The sequence below is a fragment of the Vigna unguiculata genome, chromosome 1, assembly GCF_004118075.2.
Source record: "Vigna unguiculata cultivar IT97K-499-35 chromosome 1, ASM411807v1, whole genome shotgun sequence".
In the NCBI taxonomy this organism is placed as follows: domain Eukaryota; kingdom Viridiplantae; phylum Streptophyta; class Magnoliopsida; order Fabales; family Fabaceae; genus Vigna; species Vigna unguiculata.
In genome coordinates this window covers 25,646,334-25,674,039 of record NC_040279.1, presented here as the reverse complement: position 1 = coordinate 25,674,039, position 27,706 = coordinate 25,646,334, and the positions used below count along the sequence as shown (strand labels likewise).

Sequence of the window (27,706 nt, the reverse complement as noted above, 5' to 3'; positions counted from 1 at the left end):
CTATCGTATCACTCGTATCACTTGTTATCAAACTACTTATTAATTTATAGTCTCATGTTTAAGATGAATTTCTTAAGAATAACTTTAATAGTACTTTCTTAAAATAAAAGTTTAGTATTTTTTGAAAATAACTTGATCCTTCTTAATACAATAAAAAATATAGTAAAAAAGAATTCCTTTATTTATATATATATATATATATATATATATATATATATATATATATATATATATATATTAAATGGTTATTTTTCATAAGTTAAGAGTTTTTATAAATTAGTTTGTATATTATGAGATAAATTTATTAAAATGGTATCCAAAAATACATGACTTGTACATGTAGATGCAAAAACTTGGCATCATAGCCACAACAAAACAAAAAACCAACAAATTCAAATGATTACAAACTTAAGTATCGTATATGCAAATCATAACAAGAAGCTCTAGATGTAACTCTGTGAACTAGGTCGAGAATGTTCTCCTTACATTTTGTCTTTGATGAGTTGAGAAGGAAATTTGTTCCTGATTTTATTTCCCTAAAATACGAGACCGGAACATATATATATATAATTGTTGTGAATTTTAATGTTATTAATTTATATATAACCTTTGTTATATTTAATGTTATTAATGTTTGTCATTTTCATTGTAGAATAGGAACATGACTAATGATCAAAGTCCTCCCAAGAGATCTGGTAGAAGAGCTACAAGATTACAGGATTTTACTATAAGGTTAGCTAGTAATGAAAGGACATCGTTGACGGTTGATGTTTACACTAGTAAAGCCATTGGGCCATATGCAAACAATTTTAGCACTTATCTCGGAGTTGTTATTTGAGCAGGAGAAAAACATCATTTGGTAAGATATATTTGTAAGAAATTGTTCCAATTTTTTGCCTTACTTTGATTACTAAGGAGATGTACTAATGTTTATTTTTGTCCTTATGTAGATAGATTTTTATATCCCTAATGTGGGGAAGCTGAAGTAGAAGGTTCTTTCTTTGATCGCAATCAAATAGTGTCAATTTAAATCAAAATTGACCATAACTTATGTATATATGCTTCAAGAAAAGATGAAAGTCCTTATGCCAAGTACAGCTACATTGATGAAGAAACTTGGAAACAATTTGTACAAATTTGAGAAAGTGAGAAATGGGAGATTAGTATTAAGATATATATATATATATATATTTCTTAATTACATATAATATACATTACTAATTAAATTTCATTTCAATATGTTCGGAAAAAATCACAAGACATTTAAACACATAATAAGACTCACCACTTACTTTCCCAGAGTGGTTATCAAAAGCTGAAGTAGAAGATGATCAAAGAAAAGTTTAAAGCATGTTCTGCATCTAGCGATTATCATGGTATTGCACATTCAATTCAACCTCCATCTCTATAATAAGAAATGGAAGCAAACCCATCTTAAAAGGTCGGGAACATGGACTTATGAAGAACCACAATGGGTAGCTGAGAGGATTGTAGGTAAGGATTGCTCAATGAAGTAGTGGAAAATAAACATATTAAATAATATTTGTCAGGGATTCAACACCCTTGGACTGAATACCAACACTTTCAACAATAAATATTTCTAATCTAACTAGGAATTTTGCATTCAATAAATCAAATATATATGTAACTAATAAAATTAATCAAATATATCTAAATCATATAACTTATAAATAACAAATACTAATCAAATTCAAAAGTCAAATAAAAACAAAGCAAACTTACTTGGAATTGGAATGGAGAGTAGCACTAGGAGGAAAGCCAATATATATTACTGTCTGTGTCAAATATTGAATATGATGAGATAACAGGCTTGTTATTCAGTTTATATCAAACATTTGCTTCAATTAAAGTTTGTTTTGCGTATATTTTTTATTTATATATCCTATTATATCTAACCACCAAACGATTCTATCTTTTGAAGTGAATATAACCCAATGGTTATGTAAAGTTATTTTCTAACTCATTTAATGGTTAGCAACATTAAGAATCACTCTTATAACAACTTCAGCCATCATGCAAAAACACACAATCATGCAAGAAATAAAACAAAACACCTAAGCATTATTATTTCTAAACATATTATTATGGTACATGATGGAAAATAGCAAAGCTTGGACATGGACATTTAGCCATGAGCATCTGAATGTGGTACTACCTGTTAGTATGGTACTAACAGTATTTTGTAAGCTTTAACAACTTCGAAGAATCCATGATAAAATGTGCAAGAAATGAGGCTTTTTCCTAGACAGTTGGGAAAAAAAATTGCCTAATGGCAAAAAGGTTCATAAGAAAAAACATTAATTTTGTAAATTGTTCTTATACTTTCAAAACGTTTTTAAAAAATGTTCTGATATATGTTTCAAATACGCCATATTACCGTGAAACTTGATTATGCGACAGACACTCTTAAAAATCTAAGGGTTTTCTGTTTGTTATAATAACATGTTTCTTCGTTAGAGTGTGCCACATGTTTCTTAAATTTTCCTTTTGCCCTAATTATCTGGATATGCATATGTTGTGCAGTAACCCTTTGTAAGATAGATCAATAGCTTCACATGTAAATTGTCACACTAAACATAATCAGCTTTTTCACATTTCAGTAGGGAAATCAAGGTTACAAGCCTCAGATTGAAGTCTTACTCCTTTTCATATATCTTACAACAAACCTTTTGACTCATATATATGTGGAATACCAAATCACTTATGAGCTAAAACAACAGCTTAATTAACTATCATGGATCTTACATCAGAGACTTTTCATACAGACAAACACATTTTGAAGATTGCAAGCCAGGACAAACCCAAACCATATCTCATGACACTTCTAGTCTAACTAAATAACTACTCAAAACCCTGATTTCCAAGATTAAGTTAAGGTTTTCCAGGAGATTTTGGATCATGAGCTGGATTTGGTCTTGTTCCAGGGTAGTCAACTATATCCCTCAGCATTCTGCTCTCACCAATCTCTTCCTTCATGTCTTCCTCGTTATAACTTAACCCCATAACTGGATCCACCTGCAGGTTCAAAACTATCACTACTATATTACCATATCACATTCACAACCATATAATTTGGGTTATAATCTGTTTAATTGGATTTTACCAGCGAAATCAGAGCTTGTTCTTGTTGCTGTTATATATGAACTTTTCCTTTTTATTTTTTCTTAAGATAAACATTTCAACTAGTTCAGACAAAAACGGTTTTTGTCATGCTGTTAGGGCACAAGAGACATGTCCCCTTCGAGGTTTATTGTCTTTATATCTTGATATTTTTGGGATTTTTGGGATATATATGTGTCAGAAATATCTGTCAAGAGAGGGAGAGAAAGAAAAAAAGAAAAAGAAAAAGAAAAAGAAAGAGCGAGAGAGAGGACCTTAGCCAGATGATCTTGCACTAAAGGATTCATTTTCCCAATCATGGTGCTTCCTGTATATAATTCACAATTTAACACGATGAATCAGATGAATAGTCCAAATTTAATGCAGATTAAGGCAACGAATAAATCAAACCCTTGAAACTTACTTGTTGCAGGAACTGCAGCAGCAAATACAACACAGGAAAGAATCAGAAGAATAACAAGAAGCCTAGAGAGGGGTTTGTTCTCCATGATATCAAATATGATAAGTAATTCAGAGAAAAGAGAAGAACAAGGGTTTGTGAGATGATGACCTAGAGAAGCGCCAAGAGGGTCCTTTTATGGAGGAGCAAGGCTACCACTCTTGAATAAAATATCAACCAAAGAATATACACAACCCTTCCATTTGCATTACAACAAACATATATAAATATGTGTACGGAATACTTAAATACTTTTCTCTATTCCCTGCCTTTTGGCCACTCCAAAGAATACCTTTAATTTGTAATGTTTTTATCAAGATAAACTAAACAGGTACTTAGCTGTAATCAAAGGCATCAGTGATAATTGATAATTGACATTGAGTTGTTAATAACAAAATGATTAATGCATAACATTTATCTTTCTGTTATCTATAATACACGTTCTGAAGCATAACCCTCCACTTAAGAAGGTCGTTGGCAAAAGCTACTACAGAATACAAGTTTCTTTGCATTGAACAATTATCAGCCAAAATATCATTTCATATCAGACTTTGTCAACATTGAGTTAGCAAAAGTCAGCTATGCGCATGATACACACAAATGCTTTTCACCACGCATGTTTGTGAATGGCACACTAGTGTTTCTGGCATATTTACCACCTACAAATGTTATTGGGAGAATCAGAGAACGTGCATATACCATTTTGAGCACAAAATATCAATACTTTCAAACGTTATATATGATTGGCATAAAATTAACTATATCCAAGTTCATTATTCTGAACAACACCAAAGTCAGAAAAAACAAACTCTTGCTATATAACATGTGAACATAGGAAAGATTAATTAGGTAGAACCCCTCAAAGAGAATAAAAACCTGCATAATTGACTTCCCCACACTGCATAAACAATTTGGCCCAGATACCAAATCATCTAGTACTTGTTTCATTCCCACTTTAGCTAACTTTAACATGGTTATGATGGTTCTCATAAATGTTCCACGTCTAGATGAGATTCTGTAAGAATAATAAAGAGTGAAGGGTTTTAGGAGGGTGTGATGGGGTTATTATAAGTTTCAATAATTGGCACCTGTGAGAGTGACACGAAGGGGTTAGATGTATATATATATTGCAATAAACAAAGTATCTTTAAGAAGTGCAGGTTCACCAAAAAAAAACAATAGTGGTGTGTTGAATGCAAGAAGTGCAATCTATTATCCCAGGTGTGAGGTTTTCCTTTTTGAAAAGATGGATGAGTGCGTTGGTAGGTAGGTGTTAAGCACCCTTGTTGGTATCATCATCTTGGGAAACAGCACAGACATGGATTGTTGGTAATGGAGGTATCATACATCAGTATCTACCATGAATAAATATGAATCTGAGTCATTCCCTTAATTAGGTCACTCGTTTCAAGAATCTCATTATGCTACGTATTTACCATTCCACACTCAAAATATCTGTATTCTATTGGACCTACCCTCGGGCTTTCCACCTGCCCAATTTGTTTTCTCTACTAGTTGTGGCATAAAGTACGTCTTTGAATTAGATTTAATTTTTGGTTAAATATATTTTTTATTCTATAACTATAGAATTAGAATTCATCTCTTGAAACTTTGATTTTGTTAGGTTCCTTAGCTTTAGGGATGATCGAATATAGTCCCTTCCACTTAATGATTTAAATTTTCTATTATTTATCAAATCTCTTCTACTAATTTAAATTTTCTGTTAGGTGTCAAATTCCTCTTACTTAATCATTTAATTTTTTTCTAATGTGTCGAACGGTAGTTCATTGTGACACTTAAAAGAACTAAATTCACATACTTCTAAAGTTGAGGGACTAAATTGAATCAAAATTTCAATGAGAAACTAATTTTATACTTAATATTTTTTATATTATAATTATTAAAAATGTTACTATAAATCAAATCTATAAATTATAGTAATGTATTTTAAATAAATATTATTATAATTCATATTTTAAATAGATGTTATTATAAAATATTAAATTATAATTATAACTATTAATATTTTTCAAATAAATATCATTATTTTAATAAAATTAATTTATTATATTATCATTTTAATAAAATATTAAATATTAATATTTTTAAAAACATATTTTTATTTATTTTTATAATATGATTAAATTTTTATTTCATCAAACTATTGTTTTTTTTAAATAGGATAAAAGCAAGTAATTGAATAATGAAAAAAATTAAACTTATTATGTATTATTCTTAAAATCAAAACTCACATGATTTTAAAAAAACAAAAAATAAAGTTCGTTCTGTTGGCATACTCGAACTTTTCAAAACAAGACAAACTTTCTGCGTGCAAAACAAAAACGCTCGATCTTCATAAAAGCGGAACACACTTATGTGATAAAGGGTTACAAGTTTATTATTGAGAGACAAACACAAAACTTTAGATTAATGGTTATTTCATCGACTATTAGGTTTGAAAATAAAGATGATTAAAATCCTGAAGTAGAAAATGTTACCTACTTTGGAGTTTTGAAAGATATAATATAATTAGATTATTATGGACACTCTAAATTTGTGTTATTTAAATGTGATTGGTTTGAAAGTAAGCAAGACCATTTTGGTTTAACACTTGTAAATTTTGGCTAGTTGATTTCCAAAAGTGACCCTTTCATATTTGTAACTCAAGTAAAGTAAGTATATTATACAAAAGATCCAGTTGATATTGGCACGTTGTCACTAAAATCACCCCTAGAGATTTGTTTGATCTCTATGGAGATTTGGAAAACTACTTGGGAGATGAATTAAAGAGTCCATTTTTGTATCAATGTGTGATTGATGAAGATGAATGTGAGGATGTTAATTGGTTTAGGAATGATGTGCCTAGAACAACAATTGATACGCGTACTGGATAATCATTGAACATAATATTAATGTTTCTATATGCATTATTTTTGTTGTGTTGTTTTAATAAACCAATTTCTATGCATATTCTTTTTTATTGGTTGGTTATTTGAACATAAAATTTCAAAGCCAAATAGATTTATGGCTAGTGATGAGAAATAAAAACCACCCTTGTTGGCCAAGAATGTTAAATTGTCATTTCCAAATGGTTTTATGGTTAAAATCCTTGATGAGTTGGAAGAAATTGCATCAAGACCTAGTCAAACTCCAACATTCCACCACATTGGTTAGTTATTTATATTTGTTCATGCAAATATGTAATACTTTATAATATATGTAATAATATCTTATTTCCTAATTTTATACATAATTACTACTAAGAGAAAAAGATGTCCTACCAAATGTCTCAAGACTCATGGCTTGAGATATGAAAAGCGTTTGTCAGTTAAACTTAATTTCCTTAACCAACCTGTTGGCACTTATCGAGCTACATTGAGCAATTATTTGAGAACATTAGCTAAAAATGCACATTTAGCTCCTCTAACTTTTACTAGGTGGAAAAGATTGAAAGAAAATTGGGATGACAGGTGGAAAATAATCTTGGTAATTCATTTCACTAACCTTTATCTTTGATTAATATATATTACCTAAATTCGAATACTTATTCATTGATTATGAAACGCAGTCAAAATTTGATACTGAAGAATGTGCTAAAAAGTGGGTTTTAGGAGGCATGTGCTCAAGTTGGAGGAACCATAAATGTTGGTTGAAGACGAAATATTTTGTTCCAAATATGCCAGATGATTTTCAAAAGTCAACCCCAAATGTTCCACTTGAGAAGTAAAAAATTCTTGTTAAATTTTTGAAATTTGACATAACTAAAGTCATTTGATTATTTAAATTGTATTATATGTGTATTTGTACTTGTATACCTCCATTGCTTATATCTTTTCTCATTTCATATTTTTATTATAAAGGTTCGTTGTGAGTTGCTTATATCTTTTCTCATTTCATATTTTTATTATAATGGTTCATTGTGAGAAGAACAAAACAAGTAGATCAATGTATTAATGGTTAAATCAATATGATGAAATACGATATGAAGAGGTAGATGATGAAAAATATTAACGGAATAGAGTCATCTCATGCAAAAATGTTCATCATGACACATAAGTCTAAAAATGAGGAAACCAAAGAAATTATTGTATGATGATCTCATTCATTATATATATATTTTTATAATTAATAGTTTTGTTTGAATAACAAGTTTAACTTTGATTTTTTTTTCTTTCCTTTCTTAGTCAAAGTTTGAGGACACAATTTCTTCTCATTCAATAGAACCAAAGAAAAACTCAACTCGAGTTGATGTATTTTCCCAAGTCTTTTGAACAGATCGACATGACTATGTGCGCACATATGGAAAAGGGGTTACACCTTCATATCTATGGGGATCCAACTCTCAATTTGGAATACACAAATTAATTGATGAAAGTGGAAACCAAGCTAAAAGAGCAACTAGAAGCAATGAAAGTTAAGCTTCTAAACAACTTCAAACTCGCTTCAACCTCAAACTCCAAGCTATCCTCCAAAGGTAATGGTTTCAAATTTGAAAATTATTCAAGATCTAAAAAAAGAGGAGGTGGTTGTTCAGGTATTACATTTCTCTTGTCATCTAATTTTTTGTCAGTTGTATGGAACTGGTTATCTAATTGTTGATGTTTACATTAATTTTCACTATTCATTAGACATTTTAATAGGTATTGAGACAGAGTGTACGATCCATGATACTACTATGTTATTACAACGATTTCGCGAGGAATAAGAAGCATCGGTTGTCGCCAATTGAAGAGCATTTTCATAGACAAATTCTACCTTATTCTTTGCACTAAGAGTTGTGATCGTTGATCTGCTCCATAGGGTTCTTAGGATCAAAGACAAGAGAAACAAGTTGTGTCTTCTTGTTGGGATGGATATAAAGAAAGCTTTGCATTGGTTATTTGTGAGCAATAACAAGTGTTTCTTGCATTGTTTGACTCATGCTGAAAGCAAGTAGAAAAGATAAACCAAGAAAAAAGAAAAGAAAGACAAAGAACAGAAAAAAAATAGTGAGTGTGCAACATAACTCTTCATGAAGAGCTCTAATACCATATTATAAAATACAACATACATGTATGATGAAGAAAGAGGTGTTGACTTACGTAAAACAAACTAATGTGAAGATAATAGAATAGAGTTGAACGTAAAACAAAAGAACAATATTATTAAATTGTGCATTTTTACATGTGTATGCTAAGACTTATAAGAAACATTTATAAAGACCAAAGAAAGCGTATAACTACATGATAGAAAGGAAGATGAATATGTTTAAGTTTTAATTTGTAAATGAGAAAAATGATATTTATAATGGGAAAAAGGTATTTATAATTAAAATAAATAAATAATGTGACGTGGATAAATTTATTTCCTACAAGTTATCGTTTATTTTGAATAGAAAGTATAAAACAAAAATTATTAAATATTCAAGTGCTAAATTAGCAATTGGACTTTTGATAAAAATTAGGCCTTAACAACGTTTGCACGTCCAAATGATAAGTTATGTTTCAATTTGATTCCAGTGTCAGATCTGGGCAGGCTTGTCTTTGTCTTTGACCTGAGATAACTTGGTTAAACTTTTAATTCAAGTTGAAGGTATTCTTCTTAAGAGTTAATTAAAACATTGTAATAGGACCAAATGCACCTTGACCTTAACCTTAACCCACTTGGGAGAGGGATTGAGATTTTTTTTTGCTCTCTCATTTGGTGACTCCTAAAAAGAAGCTTATTCAATGGTGGGTTAGAGTTTTCCATGGGTCACAACAAATAGTAAACAATCTTATGAACACTCAAAAGTATAAGCAATTAGTGTTCTTCAACTCTGCTTAATTTTATGGTAACCACACTAATCCCAAAGCCTCTAATCACCCAAATTTGTACAATCTAAACACAAACACCATGCTATAGAAGAAAGAAATTTTCTTTCATTTTGTTAAACCATGAGATTAGTCCTTGTATTAAGAGTCATTAAACAAATAGATAAGAAGGGTGTAACAGACAGCCTTAATAATGGTTTGTTATGAAGGTTTCGATGTCACACTACCTGTCATATTGATGGCAATGCAATATATAAGGCTTTTGCATGTTAAAGGCTTAAAACGAGCAACTATTTTCGTAATGCTTAATGCTCCCCAACACCAAGTGGGTTGGTGGGTGGGTTTCAAGTTTCCTTTCCACACATGTACACAAAAATTTTCTTAATTTTTCATCATGCACAACTTAATTATCACGTTTGTGGCTTTGAATCCAATGAGTTGTTGTTTTTGAAGCAAAAGAAGAAAAGACATGTTAGCCTGTTTAGTTTCTTGTACGATGTATTAATCTTATCATATTTCTTGTCAGTTGTTAGACATAATCATATCATGTTTAATTATTTACCCTAAAAACATCTCCCATTTAAGGATCTTAATTTAAAGTAACAAAAATAGAATCTCCCCTTACTCATCATCACTTTCTATAGTACAACTCTTTAATTAGGAAGTGTAGAGGGTCCCTTTTATATTGCTTTGTACGAACTGTTTAATACATCATTAGTTACAAAAACTAGTTTTAATTTTATGAGCAATGGTGCTGGTTTCACTTTTCTTTAATAATTTTGACAGCTCACTCAACTCGCATAGTTTAAGGGATATAATTATTTATTTTTCTTATTCTATATCGTGGGAAATAGTTACAAAAATTAAATTCTAAGTACCTTTGTTAATTTGGGAATTTTAATTAATTTTTTATTGAAAAGTTCTGTTTTAAAATACTTTTTCTTTTTATCTTTTGTCAAAATATTTTGTTGTTTGATTTTGTCATCTGATTTATGTGGACATTGTTTTTTATTTGTGTCTCCAACTCGTCAATCAATGTAGACACATAGTTATTGTTTCTTTTTTTTCTTATCTAATTCATTGATTAATGTTGTACGATTGACAAGTATATTCATTATTATTTATAATAATAAAAATATTGTTCATAGAAATTAAATTATTGAATATTATAGTTTGTTGAATATTAAGTTTGCAATTCAAGATAACAATTATTAGTTGTGAAAGTAACAAAATTAAAAAATACCTAATCCTGTGGAGAACAAATTGAATCACTCTAAAAATAATTAGAGAATCGATTTCATATATTTTCTCATATGTTGTTATCTTTTATTTCAATTACCCATTGTGTTAAAAGTAGTTTACTCTTAATTCCTTAGATAGTAAATTTGTTTAAAGAATCCTAAATCCCCAGTCTCTTAGTTAACTTAAGAAATTCAATATAACTATTAAAATTAATAATAATCTCAAATTTAAATTAATTAGACATGCCCAATTTTTTAATTATGATAATTTATTCAAATATGAAATATATATATATATATATATATATATATATATAATATTAAAAGAAAATCAAAACATATAATTTAGATCATTACATCAATTATTATCTAAATAGAGAATACTTAGCACTGCATAATGTGAAAAATATAATCCTAGGTAAAACAATTGGATGGAAGAGAGTAGCTTTGACTAGCTTTGACATATATGGTCTTTCTTCCCTTATGTCTAGTTCGTTTCCAAGAAAAAAAAAAAGAATCCGCATGTTCTTTTATGTTAAGAGTCATTATGGATTGTAGGTTAAGGTGAGTCATCTCGGACTGAAGGTCAAGGTGATTCAGTCTAAGATAAAGATTAAAGCAAGGTTAGTCCTGGTCAAAGATCAAGATAAGTTAGTCTATAAAAGATCGAGACAAATCATCATGGGTTGTAGGTTGTCATGAGTCAATCCAAACCTAAGATGAAGAGGAGTCCACCTTGGTCGAAGGTCAAAAGTTGACATTGGCCAAAAGTTGAGCTAAATCGTCTTTGGCCAAAGGTCGAATCGAGAAGGGTCGAGCCAAGTTGGCACAGGATGAAAGTCTTGCTTTGTTTAAATGGATGAGGCTTTAGACGACTCGGCTCAAACTCGTATTTGAGACGAGTTAGCTCGACCCATAGTTGAGCCAAGTTGTCTTGGACCAAAAGTTGAGATGAGTTGATCCTAGTTGAAGGTTGAGCCGAGTCGACCTAAGCCAAAGGTCGATAAGAGTTACCCTTGATCAAAGGTCTTCGGTCAAGACCAACTCGTCTTGACCGAAGATCAACTTAAGTTAATTCGAGTTGTAGGTCAAGCAAACTCAGCATGGACCAATGATTGAGCTAAGTTGGCTCGGTACGAAGGTTGAAACTTGTTAGCCTAGGTTCAAGGTCGAGACTTATCGATCAAGGACCAAAGTCAAACTGAGTTGACTGAGCCAAAGGTCGAGATGAGTTGCCCCTATAGCCAATGGTCAAGTCGAGTTAGCTTGGGCCAAAGATTGAGTTAAGTTAGCACAAGGCGCAAGTCCACATAAGTTGACCTAGGTTGAAGGTTGAAACGAGTTGATCCAAGCTAAATGTTGAGATGAGTAGGTCAAGGTCAAAGGTCATTACAAGCCGGCTCGAGCCAAAGGTTGATAAACCTCGACTCAAGCCAAAGGTCGAGACAAGTAAGCTTGACACAAAGGTCGAGGTGAGTCATATCGATCCACGAGTCAAGTCGAGTTATTTTTGGATGAAGGTTGAGACAAGTCGATTTGGAAGAAGGTCAAACTGAGTTAGTCGACTGATGGTCAAGCCAGATCGGAAGATCAAGGCAAGTTGACCCAGCCTAAACTCAAGACAAGTCGAGCCAAGCCCAAAGTTGAGACGAGTGGAGTCAAGCTTAGAGTTGAGACGAGTTGGTCCTAATTGAAGATTGATTCGAGCCAACTTGGGTTGAGAATTGATTCGAGCCAACTTGGGTTGAGGATTGATTCGAGTTGGTCCTGACTAAAAGTTGATCCAAGTCTATTCAAACCGAATGTTGATTTCAGTCAACTCGAATTGAAGGATCAAACAGAATCAACTCGAATCGAAAGGTCAAGAAAACTTGAGTTAAACGGTCGAGCCTAATTGTCTCATATTAAAGGATAGAGCTTAATCATCCTAACCAATCCAACCCTAGCTAAACCGGGAAATACAAACCGAACCATGTTTGACCATGACCCGTGTAGCTTTTAGTACTATTTGATCCATTGAGCTTTTTGTCGCATAGACTCTTTTCTTTCTTAAGCCGTATGGACCAAAGCTAAATGTGGCTAAACCAAATTAACATATCTAGTCATATTAAATTAAATATTATTTATTTATTTATTCATACCTATGGTTTTATCTAACATTAAATATCCTTTATGAAACATTTCACGAGCCTCTTTGACCATCCATAACCACCTTGTGAATTATTTTCACTTTTGTCTTTTTCTATTTCAAATTTAATGTTTATCTTCCTTCCAAACCATTTTTCTCCTAAAACATTCATTTAAAGGAAACGACACAAAACCAAACAAGTGTAATATAAATTAAAAGAAAGTAAATCAAATAACGCAATTATGTATGCAATTGAACTAAATTCAACATGCATGAGAATCATTTAAATATACATAAATCAACTTACGTCATTTCTCTCAAATATTCTCTCCACTCATAACTCAAATCACAATTTAAAAGGAAAGAAAAATAAATCAGTGAATTAATACACGATTTGAAAATGATAAGATAAATGTATTGATCCTTGTCATCCCGTTAAGAAGAAAAAAAAACAAATAATATAATATTTAAACAAAAATAAGAGAATATTTTAAACACAAGAAGTTATAATCAAAATTTAATTAAAAGTATTTAAAATTTTGAAGTATTTACCAGACTTCAATTAAACCTAAAATTAAAACATATAAAAAGTAATTTACTAAAATTGTGTAAGATATGTTTTAAAATAAATATTCATACACAAGTATGGTCTCTTCAAGTCACTCAGATGTGTCGACAAATGAGATTAATCCTAAACTTGTGTTTGGATGAAGCATTTCAACAATGTTGAGAAATTGAAATGTATTTTACTTGAATTGCTTGCAATTAAATTTCTTTCATTTTCTAAATAACTTGTTTGGATAAAGAAATTAAAATACCTTACATTTCAATTTCTTGTTTGGATAAAATAATTGAATTTCTTGTGAGATAAAATTTCACTTTATAGATATTTATTTTAGGCTTAATTATGTTTTGAGTTCATGATAAATTTGGAAACGGGTCGGTCAGGCTTGTCGGGTCAACAAGTCGGTCGGGTCGTTGGGCCTGCCCGACACATTTGGGTCGTTAGGCCCGCCCGACACCTCTAGGGTGTTTGGCTCGCCAAACCCGTGTGGGCGTCGGGCTCGCTTGTCTTGCTTGGGCCATCGAACCTGCTGACCCGTCTTGGTTGTGGGTTGTCGGGCTTGACCAACCTGTTTGAGTTGTCAAGCCCGCCCGACCCTTATGTGTCATCAAGTCACCCCATCCGTTTGGGTCGTCGGGCCCGCTGACCGTCTGGGTGGACCCATCTGATCCATCTGGGTCGTCAGGCATGCCTAATCTATTTGGGTCGTCGGGCTTGCTCGACCCGTTTGTGTTGTCAGGTCGGTCTGATCCGTCTGGATTATCTAGCTAATCCAATCTGTCATGGTTGTCGGGGGGTTTGCCGGGTCTGTTTGGGATTGAATCCAGAGTGTGAGGTTGAGTGAGAAGAATTTCAAATTCCACCTTTTTTTAGGGTATTTGAATTTCTTCTAATTTAGTTAATTGAAATACTTCAAAAAAAAATACATGCATTTTAAATGCTTTTTAATTTCTCTATCCAAACAAAGCATTTCATTGCAAAGAATTTCAAATTCTCCAAATAAATGAATCACCCTCTTGAATTACCTCATCCAAACACACCATGAAGGCCTAGAAATTCCTTTTAACGTTTTCTTCATTCAATAAATTACTCTTCATTTTTCCACTTCTCATGGCTTTGCCAAAAGCACAATGGTTTGAGATAAAACTCAATTTAGAATGCGTCTAGCACCAAGGCGATTCAGCTGCAACATTTTATCTTTTACACATTTTCAAGGAAGTGCAGGGAAAAATCATGGGAGTGCAAAAAGGAATCCCCATTTTCTCTAAAAACATTAGACTTGGCCCAAACTCTCATTTTTTTTTTTAATATTTTTTCCCTTTTGTATTTGTTAGGCTTACCCCGATTATATCACTTTTTCTTTTTATTTTAACTGGACTAAACGTTTTACAATTGTTCTTTACTAATGTCTGTCTGTCGCTACCTTTTAGAACGTGTAGAAATTCTAACGCATTTCGAAAAAAAAAAAAGTGGAATGTGATGAAATTTATCACATTGCGGAAAATATTATGTGGAAATATTTCAAACTTTACTATATTTTAGAAAACATTTATTGGAGAAACTTAAAAAAAAGAAGATATCAATTGCTTTTAGTTGTTGTGTTCGTCATGTATTCATATATGTTTACTTTTTATGGATGTATAAACATTCTAATCACTTTGACAAATATTTCAAGTGAAATAATCATTGATATCGTTTGTTAGTGATGTCATTAACTGAAACGCCTTTTGTTTTTTAAATATTTGATTGAATCCTAATTTTGTATTTAAATTCGAGATTTCAATAATTTTAAAAAATTGAAACGCATTATAATTACTTGCAATTAAATATTTTTTAGATAGAATAATTAAGATATTTTATATTTCATTTTGGGTAAAGTAATTAATTTTTTCTTCTAACAAAAGTTTATTTTGATATGTAATTTCAAAAAAAAAAGCCAACTTAAAATATTAAAATGATATTTAATAATTCTATTTTAAATGTTGAATAATTCAATATTTAGTATTTAATAATATTTGATAAATTTAAATATATATATATATATATATATATATATATAATTAGTAATATACTTTATATTAATATTGATTAATTTGACATAAGAAATATAATATTATTCTCTAATTACTTCATTTAACAACAATAAAATCATTTAATCATAAAAATTACTATTTTAAGATATAACATAAAGCAAAATTATAATTGTAATTGACTTTTCAATCATAACACAAACATTTTATTATTAAAAAATAATTTTAATCTACAATTATAACAAACATTTAAATCAAAATCAAATCATTCTTTCTTATTTAATACATATATTTTTATAATTTGTCATCATCTAACAAGTTTGTCAAGATCTTGTTTGTGTTTTCTTTAATATTTATCAAATCATTCTTTCTTATTTAATACATATTCAATGCTAATGTATCTCGAGTTCTTGTCCACTCTCTGGTGGCTTGAATGGTTTCAATTTCATCTGCAATATTGTTTTCTCTTTCCCTTAACTAGGTTAACTCTTCATCAACAGTAGTTAAAAGATCCAAGTCTTGAATTTCTAAAAGCTAATTAGTTTGGCCAGCATTTATGATGACATATTATGTAAAACAAAATTGATAATCTTTATTTGTTTTTTATATAAAAAATGAAAGATTCTTAATAAACCACATCACTTTTTAAACATCCAAATGATCTTTCTAATGTATTTCATGCTTTTGCACGATGAGGATTAAACAACTTCTTGTATATTTGAGGGGTATTCCCAATCCACTTATTGATATGATATCTAGTCCACGGTATATGCTAAATTTGAGACTATTTTGATCTTGTGAACTTTTTTTTATGTAAGTTTTTTGGTCCTATGGACTTTTTTTTTTTTTACTTTGAGCTATGTAGGTTGGTGACAAATTGACATGTGTAGTTAATGGATAATGATATTTTAACTTATCGTTTTTGAGTCACTACTTCAATCATAATTAAATCATTTATTTTAATTCTTTTTAATCATATGATATAATGATCTAATAGTGATTGAAATGGTATGATAAAAGTGAGTAAAAAAAGGGTAGATTAAAATATTACTGATACAACTTAATATGAAAGTTGAATCGTATGGAAATAATACAAAAGATAAGCATACCTCGAAATCTGCCCGAGAGACGTGCATGGAGCAACCAACACCAATATGACAACATTGTGGAGTGGACAACGTAGTAATGCGAAGCGAAGTGTGAAAGAAAGAGAATCTTGTGAGCAGAAGAATAAAGACAAAGGGTGCAGTGCAACGGTTCAAATGGAAAAGTGGAAGAACAAATATATAGAGTTTGAAATGAAAGGCAATGAATACACATATTAGGAATTTAATGTGACTCCAAAGTTTGAGATCAAGTAAAAATCAATAAGATTAACAATATATAAATAAAAAAATTTATAAATTTATTACTTTAAGATTTTAAATTAAAACTAATATTTTAGTCTTTGATACAAGTTTGTTCACGTTTCTGAGCCTTCTTTTTAAAAAAAAAAAAAAAAAAAAACTTAATATAGTGGTATCAAAAGTTGAATATCTACATAGATCTTGGATTATTTGACATGATGGACTATAGATCCATTCTATGTCATAATTAACATGCCATAATGAATATCTATGTGAAGGTATGATGGTTCATGATAGTGTATGCTATTTTTCCTATTCTCGTGTCTTGGCCTAGAAATTAAACCGATTTGGCTTAACCAAACCGCAACAACAGTACTCAATTAAAAGCAATAAACAAAATCTCAAAACACTGTGTTCGATTCAGTGTGCTATAGAGATTTTTTACAATCTCTATGATCTTTATCAAATAGATTATGATAAGTAAATAAATGGAGTTAGGTCTGTGGGGGCAGAGAATAGAAAATAAAATGAACAAGTTGACTTTTTTGGCTTATGTGGTACATTAATTAGTGCATTGAAGTGTCTTTATTGTGGCACCTATTTAAGCACAAAGCTTTGTGCTCCCTCTCTCATCTTCTTCAAGTGCTTTCCTTGTCATCAGCTACTATTGCTGTTCATATCCTCTAAGATGCAGAGAAGCCTCATGAAGCTGCTACTGCTCCTCATAATCTTTTTCTACTTCTCATCTCTTCTTTCTGCCTCTGCTGTTCCTGTAACAAGTCAGATTTTCATTCCGTTCTTCACTTTCCTTTTAGGTTTCTCTGTAAATTTTAAAATACATGATGAATTTCATTGATTTGTTTGGTTACAGGAACCCAAAATTTGAAAGGTGATGAAGAAGAAGAACAAGAATTTTCGGCCATTCCTTCTTTAACTAGGGTTAGTGCTCCTTACTTTATAATCTCTCTCATAAGCTATGAATATCTTCCTCTTATAACACTGTTCTGGAGTTAAGAATCATTAGCAGAGTTTATACGGCTAGTTAACTTTATTAGGAAATTTTAAAGAAAGTAGTAGTTTATGTGAAAAGGATAAAATTGTTCAACAAAATACTTGCACCAAATAAGAACATTATCCCTTTTACCGAAAGCTATTCTCCTTTTGATGATAGGTTTTGAGTTCATTAATTGAGAATATTATAAAATATTACATAGTTTTTCTCCTTTTGATGAATACGTTTTTATTATAATGTATTTTGTAGTTGGAGCATGGCCTTGGAAATGGTGATGAAGTGGTGGTTGATATGAAGGAAGGAGAATTCACAGAGAGAAGGGTTTATTTGGAAACTCAAGACTATGAAGGAACTGGAGCAAATAGAGATCATGATCCAAAATCCCCAGGAGGGGTTTAATCCCAAAAACCACTATAAATATTTGCATGAAGTTAGTTGCACCCAGAAATGTATAAGACAATTAATTAATTTACATATATTTGGTTTTTCTACTTGTATAATCAAATACGAATTATTTTCCTTTGTTTGTTCATAAATTTATGTTTTCTTGTTCAACGTGACTGATGGTGTATTATTCAGAAGTTATATATATAATATGGTTATGGTTACAGCCATAATATATATGCAAAACAAGTATATTTTAATCTCCTCCTTCATTGTGTCCTAATTGATCAATATACTCATTACAATAATTTAATACATTTTTCTCTCTTGTTTCTTATCTCTTCCTCCAACTAAGATAACTGTTAATTTGAAGTATTGTTTCAAATAAATAACAAGATTATTGAAAAATAAATAGTATTGTTATTGAGCATTCTCAAAATATTAGTTGTAGATGCCTTTGGCTTGAATGTGATCCGGTTTCACTTTGTCATGTTTTTTCCTCTAGTGTTGTTTTCTTGAATTATTAATATATAAAGATATGTCAAATTATGGTAGTGTACGAGTTATTGCAATGTTCTTTATGAAAAATGTTTCATTACATCTATAAGTCGTCGAAGTCAAACGTAGTTAAAATACTTTTTCTCTACTGAGCCGTCTTTTAAGAATAAAATCATAACGAAATTTTAATGTTCCAGAATGGACAATACCTTAAGAACGTGGTGGTAACGATGGTTGCCGGACCGACTTAGATCGGATCAGAACATTGGTGTCCACTATGGGGATCGACAACTTCCCTTCAACTCCTCTTGCCCTCAATTAGAAGACTGTTCCGGTACACTCAATAAGTTTCATATTGTTTAGGAGTCGAGGTCAAGTACAATTTAAATGCGATGGTTGTTCTTAGTAATGTTGCCAGATGAAATTGGGTTGGATCGGAAAAAAAAAATTATGTAGATAAATTAAGTAATATGGAGATTGATAATAAGTTAGATTTTAAATGATATTTTTTTTATCCCTCTTGGTATAGATTCCTTTTTATATTTTTTTTGTTGTTTCTTACATGAGTTTGGTGTGTTCTTCATAATTGAGTATCTCTTTTCTATTTTTTTTTTCTTTTACGTTATATTCGTATGATAATAAATGATTGATGTTTTAGAATTTTGACCTGGCTGAAATGTAAAATTTCATCATGACACTCAGCATTTGTTAAAAGGAATTAATGTTAATACTTTGAAAAGAAAAATTATAGTAAAACGACGCTTAAACCACGACAAGACGAAGAAAAAAAATTTGTCCCATTATATGTGTTGGTTAAATTCTTTATTATTCTTTAGGGATTCGATGGTTCACGTTATACTCAACATCTTCAAAGTGATTCTTATTTATAAAGTATTAATTAATTGCACATCCAACTTCATTGCATTTCGATTTCACGTGTTGGTCAACGTAGGAATTAGAAGACAATTGGCATAACTCATTTGTCAAATTCTTCCAACTACATTTCTTACTTCAATAGGTCTTGTTTTATAAGAATTTAGTTTGTATTAAAAGTCAAATACTATTGATGTCTTGTATTTAATTGTTTTTTTTTTTCTCTCACCGTATTTTGCTAATATTCGACTTAAGAAACTTGTTATTTTAACCTCTGTTTATTTTTTAAAAATATTTATACACTTTTTGGTTGACTCCTTTAAAGTGGTATATTTGATTTTTTTTTCTTCACAATTTAAAATCATATATAGACTTGTAACTAATTATGATTATTATACTTTAGAGAGTAAATTAGATTAATACTACACGCCTTTATATTTTCTCAAATTACACTCATATTTATAAACATGATTAAAAACACTAAATGTGTAATCTTTTATACCATAGTTTGGCATAGCCATCACAATTCCATAACTGAAATTTGGTGCCACATGTGGGTTGTTTCAATTGTTCTCACAAAAGTAGAAGGAGGCAAGTCATTTCAAAAAGTCAAAATTTTGCATCATTTCATTCAACAATAAGTTGGCACCATTACTCATTTATGGACCCATAATTTTCATAATGGAATCCCACCTGTGTCACTAATACATTGGATACCATAATTTATCATCAAACTTGTGTAGGGGGTAAAATATTAATAGGGTTACCATTTTTAATCATATAATAATATATCCAAAAAAAAAACATGAAGAGATCAAATCAAAGTCATCTCAAGAAATCAAAACAAACTGTGTCCAAAAACTATACATAACAAAATTTAGGAAGTTGAAACTTATAATGGAATAAATTCGAAAACTAATAAATGTTTTCATCAAAGTCATGCTATAAATTTGATTTTTTTTTTTTATGTTTAAACTTTCTTAAATTCCTTTAAATTGAAAATTTTGGGATTGTTCCAAGATTTTATGAAGTGGGGAGACTATAATGTTTACCCAATAGAACAATAACTTTTACTTTTCAACTTCATTTTACTATTATGTCTTAATTTATTTTTCATTTCATTTTAATTTATTATCAATTAGTATTTATATTTCATATCTTTTATTTTTTTAATAACTTATTTAACGTATTTAATAATGAGGGTTAATGAGTTGTGTATAAGAAAATGAATTTAGATAAAGTGTGTTAGGATAATTATAGTTATGATGAATGAAAAGTTGCAAGCATGATGCAACTTTAGATATAACATGGCTCGTAAAATTGTTTTCCCAGTTTTCTATGTTGTTTTCAATGGGATTGTACCAACCAATTCTCTCAAAACTATAGTGGCTGTCACACTCTTGTAGAGTTTTTTTATAACTATTTAGGTTTAATTCTTAAAAGTTCTAACCCTGGGATTTGCGTCTTTCATTTCATAAAGGATATCCTCCTAGACTTATGTACCTTCACTTGTTTCTCATTATATTATATCTTCATGAGAAAAAGGTTTTTTTATATGATTTGACAATCGTTTAACAATTTTTATAAAAATAAAATAGTTTTAATATAAATTAATTTTTATATCTTTAAAAGAAAGAGAAAATAACTAATTACAAAAGAAAATAATAAAAATAAATATGGTATCAAAATATCAGTGTTCAAACTTCTTATAAAAGTAACTAACAAAAACATCTTTCTAAACAAATATTTAAAAATTTATAATCTTTAATTATTATTAAACACAATCTTTATTGTGTCAATAGATGATACCTTAGTGAATTTACGTATATCTACTAAAATTGTTGTTTCTCCCATATAAAGCCTAGAGTGTGAAATAGAAAGTGTTATGGATCATTTGCTCAAAGCAAATATATTAAAACCCTGCTACAATTCATATTCATACTAAAATAATATGAAAATCGGATAAAGATATGAATTGCATGCGTGAGTGGCAAAAAAGAAGGGAGAGAAAGAATATTATATATTTATATTGGCAGAATAGTTATCCATATTTTACTTTTACGAACTTTGGATAACAAGGCATTAAAATTTTAAAAACCATCAACTATACGATTTATCATTTTGAAGAAATAAAATTAGTTTATAAATTTAAAAGTGAGGACGGAAGGAATTATGGTATCAATTCTTTCACTAATAAAATTTACCAAACTAACATTTCGATAAAAAAAAAATATCATCTATTAGGTCAATAATTAAAAAAATTGTGGAAGGCCTTTTAATTTAATTAATATTGGATGAAATCATTTCAACGAAGTGTGAACTCCTTCACGGTAAAGCCTAATATAAAAACAATTCTGTAAGACCTTTTAATTTAATTTAACTAATATTTTATTAAAAATAAAGTTACATGAAAAACTTGGATGAAATAAGTGTGAAGTCCTATGAGATTAATTTTCTATTAACAACTATAGTGTTTTAATAATATATATATATATATATATATATATATATATATATATATATATATATATATATATATATATATATAATATTAGGTCAATAACTAAAAATTATTGTATGACTAGAAAAAACAAATATTATGCATTTTTAAATATGCTAAAATTTGAATAACACATCGTGTATGTCAAAATACGAATATGATTAAAATGTTAAATTATCAATTTATTATTCAACTTCTCAAAGTTTTTACTTAATTTTATGAACTTGTTAAAATATTCCAATTTGTCGAACAATAAAAGTTTTATCATCATAAGATTTAAAAAATAAAAAATATATAGACAGACTGGCCCACAGACCCACACTTATATGGATGGGCCAAAATTTTCAGCCCACTTTGAAAATGTGGGACAAACTAGCCCAACCTACATTTTACAAACCAAGTGCGAACTGGACCTAAACGAGCAAATCCAGCTCACATTGCGACCCTTATTTATTTTCATTAGTGTTTATCAAAGTTTCAAGGTATAGCGATATGATCCAATAATTTTAAAACAAAACCTGCCAAAAAGTTATAAAACACTATATCATATTTGGAAAATTATTCTTTATTATTTTTCAACACCTTCCTTCATTTTGAATTTATTGCGTATGAGTGAATGCAGATTTTTATTTTATAAATTCTTATCAAAATACTAAAGAATGTTCCATAATATGGTAGGAGTTTGAAGTCTCCTACATACCATGGGGTGAGGGTTTTCTTGAAGTGAGTGTGTTTTCTTAAAGTCTAAAAGATGAGAACCAAACATTTTTGTTGAACAAAGCTTCATATCATGTGGAAGCAGGTAAAATGGTTAATGGAAAATAGAACCAAATTACTTTGGACCCTTATGCAGCACCTTGCCCGATCTATAATAGCATTCATTAGCAATGTAAAGAAGATCACTAATAAATATAGGCCTGCACAAATCCTTGATTTGTAAAGAAAAATATCTTAAATGAAGGGAATCTACCAGACCAATTGTGACCAGATTTGTACTTTCCTATCTAACATTAAATTGCACTAAACAATGAAAGAATGCTTAGTTTTATATTCACATAGGAAGAATGAGCCATTTGTCCTCATGCTACATGAAGTTTGGCTAAGCAAGTGATGAAACTAGTGTTGAGTGATGGTAGACTTTGGAAATTTCAACTTGAAAAAGTTCTAAGGCTTATGATGGGGATTTAGAACCAGTCATGCCATAAATGTGTCTGTTGTGTTTTCATGTTATTGATTTTGTTTTATGTATACATGTGCTATGTTTTATTATTGATCATAATCTTATGATTCTCAGATTCCATTTGGAATTCAAAAAATAGGATTTCCGATTGTGTGTTATGTTTTCTTGTCTTTGCCTCTGGAAAAAATAAATACTAAAAGCAATATTAGGAAGAATCATAGCAGAAACTTTTAGATACTCTACCTTTGTCACGTTTAAAAAAAATGTATAGAAAATAAGTAGACTTTTGATATGAAACACAACCAAACCCTTGCTTTGTGTCAAAACAGAGTGATGCTGATAAACCTAGCTAACAATATCCTGGTAAAAAAAACTTCCAAATTTGGGCAAATGCATGTGATGAGTGCTTAGAAAATAGGAGGAAAAACTCAGCCTTCAAAAGATTTCAGTCTCTGGTAATCTTCTGTTCAACTGCCACCCATGTTGAATTCCAATTGCAAACAACAGATAATAAAAGCAGAAAGGGCACTTAGTAACTTTTCAGTAATCATCCGCTGATCCCATCTCATCCTCCTCCTGTGTTATAATATAATAATATTGAAAAAACATTTAAATTGGAGAAAAGTCCAATGCCTTGATTTTAAGAATAACATAGGTTAATTGTCAGAAGATATCTATCTAGTAAATCAAGAATGAAATGTCAGCCATATAAAGCAAAATCATCTGATGGATGTAAAGAAAATTACAAATTACATAAAACCTCTCTACCAACCTAGACTACTCAGACGTATATGTCAAAACAAGTTTCCACTCATAACTTTCAAAACTTAATAAAAGAGAAGAAAGAAATTACTTTATCAAACATATATAATCAAAACAACTTTCCACTCACAACTTTGCAAAAGCTTCAATTGACTGTTATAATGTCAATGAAACTTTTAATACGAGAAAGGAAACAGTAACAGATTATTGAGTGATCTATGCTTTAAGTATCTTTAAGAAATGAGATTCGTAATTTGAATAATGATAGTATGAAACAAAAGATACAGACAAGCTGAATATTAAGAAACACTTACAAGAAAGAAAAAAGGTTAAAGTTCCCTCATGAACTAAAATTAACATACACACAAGTCAATCAACTTTTGAAATTAAACAAGTTAAACGGAAGAACTTACATAAACTAACATATGTATAAACTATTCTAATTTGAGAAATTTGATCTATTTAATCTTTTTTATCTTTTGCCTCTTATAAAAGAGTTTATTAAGACCTTAATATCAAATATTTTTTCTTATTGGTGGAACTAAAAGTGTATCAATATTACGTGTAAAAAAGTAAAACAGCTCTAAAGAGAATTACCATATCATTGAATAATTCCTCCAGGCGATCTAAATTGACTTTAGAATTGAGACTCTGCAAATAAAACAATGAAACAAGTATTGTTAGTATAAATAAACAATTTCTGAAGATCTTATGTTGACAACTAAAATAACCAAAATTAATCATATATTGATCAAGAAAAGTGCACACACATAGTAAAACAAACTAAATCATAGAGAATTGCAGATGTTACTCCATCTCTATCCCAAAAAGATGCCAACAAAAAAGTCTTGAAAGTTAAATTCGAATGCTCAATGAACTAGGGAATCCAATCTCAAAACAACTATAGGCACTCCCCACACAACTCATTGCTTAGATAGATATATTGTCTTTTGTTTACAATGCTTTTTACAAGCATATATTTTCCTTTCAGTTTTTACCTCTAAGGTTATTTCATCACATAATATATTTTAGAAAAAAAAATGAAGAAATGACCAGAAAAATTACAATTAACAGCACTGATGCCTGATGAACACCACTAAAACCCTCTCACGGCAAAATTACTCAGTCAAAAACAACACAAGCCAAAAACTTGCGCAGGTTAAAGAAAATGCACTTTTGTTATTGAATAAATTACCTTTTTTTCGTTAGACATTTGGCCGAAGGCCTCTGCAGCAGATTGAGTTGGCGCAATGCTTTTTGCTTCATGGGCTCGTTTCTGCTTCATTCCCTAGAATAGTAATTTAAGAAACTAAGACAATGTAAGGCTCGATGTTTTGCATTAGTTTATGCAGTACTATACTATGTTGAAAAATAAACATCCAGAATTATTGGACCACCTACTAGCACACCCGCTAAAATGTTATACCGAGGAGTATAATCAATTTGAAATTAACAATTAAAAATACTCTATGTTAATGAAAATTGAATTCGATGCATTTGCCGGACTCACCAACTTCCTAGAATTACTCCTACAAGAGTTCCCATGCTTCTCAGACTTCCATTTCATTGTCCTCTTGTTTAGATACTAGTAAATAGTACATACTATAGAATGACAAACCAGAAATTCTTCATATCTCAATAGTTTTATCTGTTTTTATATTCAAATTAGGTTCAACTCCAACATACTACACTCTTGGATCATGTTATATTTTCGGCTAGGATTGTCAAAATATGGGGGACACAGAAATCATGTTACCCATTCACAGACCTTGGATCCTCTAAACAACTAATACCAACTCTTCCTGGCATATGCACTGCAATAATAACCTCTCACTTGACAACAGCATTGCCAACTTCAATTGCAGATACAGAGCAACAATGGAGAGCTGATAGAATACCCAAGAACGGCAAGGGTACATCAGTACCAGTACAAGAAATTGAAAAACTTCAACCTTTGAGTAACTTATTATGTGATCTTCACCGATCTAACCATTGAATTGAGAAAAAATAATAGTTCATGCTAATCAAATTTCAAATAAGCTAAAATCTAGCATCCAATAGTTTATTATATATATCACTGAAATCATATTTTAAATGAGAAATGTTGTATAATAAAGCCTAGGTTAAAATAAAAATGACTTGATACTTCTTCATATGATTTATGTAATGAGGGCTAAAACTCTTAGCAGTACATTCATGAAATGTTTTCTCAATTCTTAAGTTACTTGTGGTGTACTTTCAAAAGAAGAACCTCAAAAAAGTTCAGAAAGTACCTTTCTGGATTTTGCCGCAGCTGCAGCTCTTGCTGCTAGGAAATCCTCTGAAGAGTTTCCAAACTTTCCCTCAAAAGCTTTCTTATTAGCTGTTGTAACTGCTTCTTTGGCTGCCTGTTCCTGAAATAAAAGGTCAAGCTAAAATAGTACACGCATCCTCTTCTGAATTTGAACTTCAGATCATGATAAAAAGTGAAAAAACTTGTACATACAAACAACTTTCTAGCACTACAAAAACTAGAAAACAGCAGATAAAATATGATGTACCATAACATACACTCGGTTAACTCTTTCCCACAGCATCTTCTTGATATTCTTCTCCTCCTCATTGTGAATATACGCATCAACATCACAATCATCAATATCAGACAAACTTTCTGATTCATCTTCACTTAGTGAATCATCATATTCACCATCTTCAGTGGCCTCATTCTCAACGTTAGCCCCTGGAAGCATTTTTTATTCAAAAGCTGCAACGCAAATCAGAGAATGGTCAACGAAGCGGAACCTAATATAAGAAAAAAAAAAAATTAAGGCTCAACTAAAACATCAATTCGAATTTAGGTCTTTCCAAGTGAAGAAGCAAATCAATCAACAACTACTCTATGAAGAACATCAATGCCATACATTCCTCCATAATAAGACCATTTCTCTCTTCAATAGAAAAAAATGCACAAACGCAAACAGAATTCAACATTAAACTCCCAAATCATATTTTAATAACCCTAGTTGTATAAACTTCTTAAGTAGAAGAAAATAAGAAATAAGTTTGTTTATTTTCTTATAAACTAAACACCATTTACACTACATTGAAAGCTTTAAAAATATGACAAACAAAAGAAATAAGTAAAATTGTAAAAACTACCGAACTCACCAATTGATTGGTTCAATAACAAGTCTAATAAAAGTATGGGTCAATTATTTTAAAGGATCAGTACCTAGAGTTTTTCATTAAAAGAAAAGAAAAGAGAAAGAACATAATTTGTTAGTATCAACATTATTAATTTTGTAAATGATAGAACAAACAAATGCAAATGATTATAACAGAACAAAGAAGAAGAGAATGGAGAATGTGTTTTGGTGAAAAGAAAGAGATTAAGAATACAGACCCTAAATGTTTGGAAGACAGAAGAATATGTGAATACAGCTCTCACTGAAATGCTCTGGTTATATATAACATTTTCTCACAGACTCTTTTAGATTAATTTATTAAATGGGCTAAATTATAGAATTCACTCTTGTTATTCATTATTTTTTACAGTTTTAGAAAGATTTTCGGATATATGTTAATATTTATATACACTAAATATGTGTATGTTTCATATTTTTATTAAAATAATATAACTTTTAAGAAATAAAAATATATAGTTATAAGAAAATATTTAAAATTAAATGATTATTTTTTAATCGTAGTATACATGGTATATTTATTTATTTATTTTATTAAGTAATAAAAATATTTTAATTTAATAAAAATTAAAGTAATTTTATTAAAAATTAATATAAAGGGTTACAACAAGTTATATTCTCTTCTTATAAATA

At 30.0% G+C, this 27,706-nt stretch overlaps 3 protein-coding genes across 5 annotated transcripts; 1 reads left to right on the top strand and 2 right to left on the bottom strand.

Moving 5' to 3' along the window:
• Positions 1-2,583: 2,583 nt before the first annotated feature.
• Positions 2,584-3,782, bottom strand: LOC114195150. The gene is made up of 3 exons (XM_028085543.1): positions 3,545-3,782; positions 3,396-3,448; positions 2,584-3,036 (listed from the first exon to the last, which is right to left on the bottom strand). The coding sequence occupies exons 1-3, from the start codon at positions 3,627-3,629 to the stop codon at positions 2,893-2,895; spliced, it is 282 nt and encodes a 93-aa protein (XP_027941344.1). The 5' UTR covers positions 3,630-3,782; the 3' UTR covers positions 2,584-2,892.
• A 13,478-nt stretch (positions 3,783-17,260) lies between these two features.
• Positions 17,261-18,311, top strand: LOC114194441. Its single transcript, XM_028084648.1, has 3 exons — positions 17,261-17,461; positions 17,554-17,621; positions 17,944-18,311. The coding sequence occupies exons 1-3, from the start codon at positions 17,371-17,373 to the stop codon at positions 18,091-18,093; spliced, it is 309 nt and encodes a 102-aa protein (XP_027940449.1). The 5' UTR covers positions 17,261-17,370; the 3' UTR covers positions 18,094-18,311.
• Positions 18,312-23,373: 5,062 nt separating this feature from the next.
• Positions 23,374-27,300, bottom strand: LOC114194935. 3 transcript variants are annotated; one of them, XM_028085349.1, is made up of 6 exons: positions 27,274-27,300; positions 26,432-26,634; positions 26,165-26,284; positions 25,087-25,179; positions 24,489-24,542; positions 23,374-23,705 (listed from the first exon to the last, which is right to left on the bottom strand). In XM_028085349.1, exons 2-6 carry the CDS (start codon positions 26,618-26,620, stop codon positions 23,670-23,672), a joined length of 492 nt encoding a protein of 163 aa, XP_027941150.1. In that variant the 5' UTR covers positions 26,621-26,634; positions 27,274-27,300; the 3' UTR covers positions 23,374-23,669. The 3 variants fall into 3 exon arrangements, with proteins under 3 accessions (XP_027941150.1, XP_027941146.1, XP_027941140.1); XM_028085345.1 differs by lacking the exon at positions 27,274-27,300 and adding an exon at positions 26,707-26,930; XM_028085339.1 differs by lacking the exon at positions 27,274-27,300 and adding an exon at positions 26,792-26,929.
• Between the last annotated feature and the right edge of the window lie 406 nt (positions 27,301-27,706).

Coding starts and splice junctions, on each gene's coding strand:
- LOC114194441 (XM_028084648.1), top strand. CDS start 17,371: ATGCAGAGAAGCCTCATGAAGCTGCTACTGCTCCTCATAATCTTTTTC. Junction 17,462..17,553: donor CTCTGCTGTTCCTGTAACAA/GTCAGATTTTCA, acceptor GTTTGGTTACAG/GAACCCAAAATTTGAAAGGT. Junction 17,622..17,943: donor CCATTCCTTCTTTAACTAGG/GTTAGTGCTCCT, acceptor TGTATTTTGTAG/TTGGAGCATGGCCTTGGAAA.
- LOC114195150 (XM_028085543.1), bottom strand. CDS start 3,629: ATGGAGAACAAACCCCTCTCTAGGCTTCTTGTTATTCTTCTGATTCTT. Junction 3,449..3,544: donor TGCTGCAGTTCCTGCAACAA/GTAAGTTTCAAG, acceptor AATTATATACAG/GAAGCACCATGATTGGGAAA. Junction 3,037..3,395: donor TGCAAGATCATCTGGCTAAG/GTCCTCTCTCTC, acceptor TTGAACCTGCAG/GTGGATCCAGTTATGGGGTT.
- LOC114194935 (XM_028085349.1), bottom strand. CDS start 26,620: ATGCTTCCAGGGGCTAACGTTGAGAATGAGGCCACTGAAGATGGTGAA. Junction 26,285..26,431: donor TTAACCGAGTGTATGTTATG/GTACATCATATT, acceptor CTTTTATTTCAG/GAACAGGCAGCCAAAGAAGC. Junction 24,543..25,086: donor AAATGTCTAACGAAAAAAAG/GTAATTTATTCA, acceptor TTTTATTTGCAG/AGTCTCAATTCTAAAGTCAA.